This window comes from Micromys minutus, assembly GCF_963924665.1.
Source record: "Micromys minutus genome assembly, chromosome: 16".
Lineage (NCBI taxonomy): Eukaryota > Metazoa > Chordata > Mammalia > Rodentia > Muridae > Micromys > Micromys minutus.
This window is the reverse complement of record NC_137985.1, coordinates 4,797,890-4,803,889: the sequence shown is the minus strand read 5'-3', so window position 1 is coordinate 4,803,889 and position 6,000 is coordinate 4,797,890. Positions and strand designations below refer to the sequence as shown.

Here is a 6,000-nt window from a genome sequence, read left to right as displayed (position 1 = left end):
AAGTAACCTACAAAGTAAAAATATTCAATTTTAGAACTAAAATGTAGAGTTTCTCTAGACTGGTTCTAGAATTCTAGTACTAAAGTTTTTTAAAAACTACAAGACAGACAGCATTTTTTTTCTGTGCTGTTAACTGGGTAGATTTGGGAAGAAAAGGTTCAGCTTGAATTAAAACAAATTAACAAACTAAAATAACAGCAACAACAACAACAAAAACCTTTCTTAAGTAAAAAACTATTCAGCAGAAACTGAGGTGGATCAAAGATGTCTCCTCTAGGGGTGCTACCAGGAAGTAGGAAATAGATGAGGCTGCCTTTATTTTCCTGGCTCTGTGTCCTTCCGATACTATCACTCACATTTACACAGGTAATACAGAATTTGCTGCCAAATAAAGCATGATAAACCCTGGTAACTATTGACAGAAAAGAGAAACAAGGAACTCCTATAACATGACATTTTTATTGGGTTTTGTTACAATGGATTATTGTTGCAGAGTGTCCAGCTGTCAGGGAGCATGAAGATTAATTTGAATGTTTGTCTACTAACCCACTTCAGAAGCCAGTGGGAGACACAGAGGACAGCCAGAGCCGATAACACAACTGGTGATATATTTTGTTTGTGATACCTTCAAAATACAAATAAGTACATTTATATCCGTCACAGTAAATAATGGCCAATTTATTTTAAATTGGATATTCTCTGTATTTACATTTCAAGTGTTATCCCCTTTCCGCCAATCCCATCCCCCCTCTCCCTCCCAACCACCCTCTCCCAACTCAATGCCTTGGCATTGCCCTACACTGGGAAAAATGAGTCTTCGATAGATCAAAGGCCTCTCCTCTCACTGATGCCAGAGAATGATATCCTCCGCTGCATATATGGCCATTGTTTTTAAAGGGTAATTATAATTTGTATGGCAATGACTTAGCTTAATGAAATATTTGTGTGTGTGTGTGTGCGTGAGTGTGCGGGTGCGCACATGAATGCACAGCCTTTTATCTACAAACAGAAACCAAAGTGATCAATTTGCTTTACTATAGTAGGTAAGAAATAAATGAATATTTAACTAAAGGGTTATTATTCGATTCTGAATAAAGCTGGCTTCTCATTTAGATTGAATATTAGGAAAAACAATAGAATTGTTATTATTTTCAAGGAACCTTCAATCACCCTCAGGACGGAAGCTGGAGAAGAGTGTCTCTGACAAACCACTTAGTCCATAATGTCCAGTCACAGTTGCTCACAAAGATCTTCTTCCCTATGGAGAGACTAGATCTGACGATTCAGCAACCAACCCAGGAGCTGGATTTTACCACACTAACCACATCTTCCTTCTCTGTATCATACTTGAATGTTTTTGGTCCTGAAAAGAAGTAAATGTAGCCTAGAGGAGATAAAGTTAAAATTGTGCTTACTGGAGATCTCTTGGACAGACATGTGAAAATTTAAGGGGGGGGGGTGTTAGAATGCAACCATAGCTTTCCTGATATAGTACCAATGAGGAATCAGGGGTTGGTTAGATGGTTAATGAGCTTGTCTTCTGCGTCACCCCAACAAGCTGTAGAACCCTACCCTAACTTCTCAGGTCATTCCCCAACCTTCTCTTTGTTCCAGCTGGTGCGGGATTCACTTCAGGCCATGTGAGGACATGCTCATCATGCTTTGTGCTTTTGCTTATACCATTCTCCTCACAGAATTCCTTCTTCCTTTTCTTATAGCTTATCAAATGTTTAGCTGACCTTTAGAACCAGCTAAGGTCTCATGAAATAGCCAACTGCCATGTTTGACCCCATCTGTCTCAGATCACTTCTTGAAGTCACTCTTAAGCCTATTATTACCAACCAGTACTAAATTACAGACTTCCAGTGACTTCATCTGTGTTGGATGGATAGGCACTTCCCAAGGATGCTCAACATTCTAGAACAGAGGCCACATTTGGAATCTCCTTTGAGTTTCTGAACACTCTGTCTCCGTGCTACATACTCAAGAACACAATTCAAAGGATGCATTTGAATTTATGTGGTTTTATAAAATACTCACTTCATCTAACTTCTTTAACTATGTGTTTGACTTTAGGAGTTGGGTGATGGAAAGTTCAAAGACTGGGAAGGCTGAGACTACAGCTCCTGGATTGAAGCTCCATTGTTGTAGTGTTTGTTTGTTTTTTGAGAAAAGGTCACATTTTGTATCCTAGGCTGTAGTCAAATGTATCATCTACCTGTTTCAACTTCCTGAGCACAGGAACTACAGGCTGAAGCTACACCTTTGTGGTTCATTTGAGAAAGGGCCTCTCACATCCCAGGCAGTCTTTGGATCTGCCATGTAGTTGAGGATGGTTTTGAATTTCCTTTTCCCAAGTTCTGGGATAACAAACCACATAACCAGTTTATGTTGCATTGGGAATTGAATCCAAGGCTGTGCATGGTAGTTAAATCAGGGTCAGGGTCAGAATCAGGGTTAGCTGCATCTCACTTGAAGTAAACATGTCTATTAGTAAATGGAAAGTCACAAAATTTATTTTTATTTACTTATTTTTCAATAAAGAATTTTAAAAACAATTCTTTTTTTCTAGTAGGTAATCTGGCTACTTAAATGTATGAAATTATTTGGACCAGTTACCCCCATTGAAACCCATTTCTGTTGCGTTAAATCAGGGCCCAGATTGCTTGTTTTAATTTCATGGGGGACATTTTCAGTGGGAAAACTCACCGTTCAGTTCCATGGCAGCATCTATATGACCGCTCACACCTGAAAATTCTTCTTCAGTGTTTTTTGGGTAGTCCTTTTCCATTTTCTTTTTTCTTTCATCATAGCTGAAAGATATTATTTCATAAATAAGCTACTGATGATTATAGGTGACATTAAGGTGGTCAGTAATATTACTAGCTAGGTCTGATTTCAAACGTATTTGAGATATCTCTGCCTCTCTCTTGAATGAATAAATAAATGACTGTGTGAATAATCAGTAGTACATTAGAACCAAGAAAATTTTCAGTAACTAGATCTTAAAAACATGGCTCTTGCCAAATTTCAAACATTATTTAATTTTACATTCTGGGTCTGGAACCCTGCACCTTCTCTCGTCTCTTTCCATTCTTTCATGGTACCCCACCACACGGAACCACTGGATACAGATGGATAAAGAGGGGGGATGGGCAGCCATTGTCTTTCATTGTATACACTGAAGAGTCCATTGGGCTCTAGAGAAGAGCTCCACACACGAGCCTGTTATCTTTACAATCATGTCACCTGAATCCATTGCTCTTTCCTGGAAAGATGAGACTAAGCAGATAGTAGGTTAGGGTTCTAGCACTGACACCAGTTAAGTGTGTCTTTCTAGGACCTAAGTTACACTGGTAAAAAGCTGTGACTGTGAGTCAGCAGTACAGTATGAACTCAGGACAGGTGGGGATGACTCTCACTCTTCAGTGAGATGTCATTTAAAATAAGAGAAAGTCCCTTCTTCATGAACACAGAGCCCCAGGCTGGGACATTCCCATCTGCACACACCACCAGTAGGTCAGCTATTTTTTTTTTCTCCCTGGGTTGCTGGGTAGTTTCCTAGGTAAATTATGCCTTCCATCTCCTAAAATGTGGCTCTGCCTACATAGGTCAGGGGAAAACAACTGCTGAGTTCTGAGGGGAAACTGAGCATCTACAGAGGAGTTCAGGCTGAAGGGATGGAGAGCTGGGCTGCTCTCTAGAGTACTATGTGTGGAGATGGGGTGGAGGGAACTCTCCCACCATGTCAAGAGATCAATTCTGATGTATTAATATTTCATTGATACCTCTTACATAGATATAGGACTAGGGATCTGTGCCACCGACACAACATTACCTGCTTTTCATCTTGCTGAGTAAGGACATTATCATCAACTCACCCACTTACCTTTCTCTCTCTTCAGTTCACAAGGAAAGACATTATCCCTAAGGAAGGCAGGGAGGATGTAAACGAAGAAGATAGTTCCTACCAGTGATCTTTCCAGTGCTGACAAAGGATGCTCCTCCTCTTTCTGGCACAGTGCTGCCCTTATTTGGTTGTGAAAACATGGTGATGGTCTTGCCCTTTGTGGACAGATATTTGGGGGATTCCAGTGGTAGAGCAAAGAACATCATACCTATAGGCAGATGGCTTTGTGTTTGGCTCTTTGACCCTATCTATCTACAGTGTAATTGAGAAAGTATAAAAATATTCTCTGAGCTGTAAGCTTTCATTTGGAAAGGATTCAACTGGAGGATAAGAAAATTCACTTGCGTGTTAAAGACACACTTCCCTGCCTTATGTGGGAGCCAAGCCAAGACAAGCTCCAGCCATAGATGCTGTGATTTATTTTTATCTCAAGAACTACTGAGTCTAACTTTTTAGTAGGAGGTCTGGAGGACTCTGTAATTTGATCTGGGACCTGAAGGCATTTTTAATTCCTAATTTCTCTTCTTTTTCTTTTCTTTTCTTGTTTCCTTTGTGCTATGTTTAGTTTTCAGTCTTTAAACCTATGTCAGCATATCACATTCTGCACTAGAAAAGGGTTAAAGCAAGAGACAGAGGACTCAAAGATGGTGGAGGTACTCCTGAGAAATAGGTCAGGCAAGGGTTAAGGGCAGCCGCTGTTGTGGTAAGAACTTTGCCAACAGGATTAAAATAGAATTTATGTGTGGCAATAACTATCAACTTTTGAGTCAATAAGTAAATGGTGAAACAAACCAAAAATAAGTTTATCTAGCAGACAAAATAGACATTTCATTTGGATTAAAGGTGCATGAGATATAGATTCCAATGGACTAGCTTTGTTATTTTAACATTCATCTTTATGTGTGCTTGTGAGTATGTGTGTGTGTGAGTGTGCATGTGTGTTTGTGAGTGTGTTTGAGTGTGTGCATGTGGGTATGTGTGTGAGTGTGCATGTGTGTATGTGAGTCAGTGTGCATGTGTATATGTGTGTGAGTGTCCATGTGTGTATGTATGTATGTGTATGAGTGTGTATGTGTATGTTTTAAACTGTTGAACAAGAGTAATAGAACATCCTTCGAAGACTGTTGAGAAACCCGAGGGGTGACAGAGTGAAGAGACCCTGAGATGCTGCACAACATGATTCCTGCCACATGACAAGACCTCAGAGTGACTATTAGCTGAACTTGACAATTATGGAAAATATTTTGATTAATAATCTACTACATGCTTTGATCTGCTAAAAAGCGCTGCTGTATTTTCTTGTCATTAAAATCTTGTCTATGAAATCTGAATACTGAATCATAATTCTCTGAAAGTTTGATTATTTCATTTGTGAACATTTACCTCATCATTTAATGTAGACTACAGGATATAGCCATGAGTTGTTGCCAGTAACTTAGTGATATCACAATGCAGAGACACGCAACGTAGGTTTTCAGATACACATTCCTCTCCACATTTCTAATTGCAAGTGTTGGCAAAGCACCTGACCTTCTGTTTAAATTAATATAATACTATATTTAAAATGTCAGTTTGTCAAGCTTTTCTGGTGGCTTGCCTGTGTTCTTTTGAGGGACTTCATGGAGCCCAGGATGACCTTGAACTGGCTGTATAGCTGAATTCTTGATCCTCCTGCCTCTACCGCTCTAGTACTGGGATGACAGGTAAATCACAACTTCCTACTCTTTGTGCTGTGTGAAGTTTCTCTTTACTGTAGGGTGTTCTCTTCCATTGTCTATACTCCATTTTTACAGCCACACAGTATCAGCCAAATAAGTTATCACATTTTTATCTACCAATTCAACACTTAAAATGTAATTTGGATTGTTTCTACCACTTGATTATTATGAATGCCACACAAATACTTGTGCATAGTATTTATTTTTTTAGAAGCAGGTCTGTGACTATAACCCTGGACCAGATGTAATTTTATTGAGCTCTCCTGTGTATAAGAACCAGGCCTTCATGTGGCCCTAGTAACTCTCCACCCCATCAGCCACTGTGTGACAGCTCTGCCTTCCCTGAATTCTCAACAATACTTGTTAGGATTG

At 39.5% G+C, this 6,000-nt stretch overlaps 1 protein-coding gene across 1 annotated transcript in view; it reads right to left on the bottom strand.

The window, feature by feature from the left end:
• Positions 1–1,283: 1,283 nt before the first annotated feature.
• MMP20 (matrix metallopeptidase 20) overlaps positions 1,284–6,000 on the bottom strand; it is a gene marked incomplete at both ends in the record, with an annotated part of 43,929 nt that continues 39,212 nt past the window's right edge. Inside the window, 2 exons of the mRNA XM_080930051.1 lie at positions 1,284–1,384; positions 2,710–2,813. Coding sequence (XP_080786177.1) covers positions 1,284–1,384; positions 2,710–2,813 — 205 coding nt within the window. The remainder of the gene's footprint in view (positions 1,385–2,709; positions 2,814–6,000) is intronic.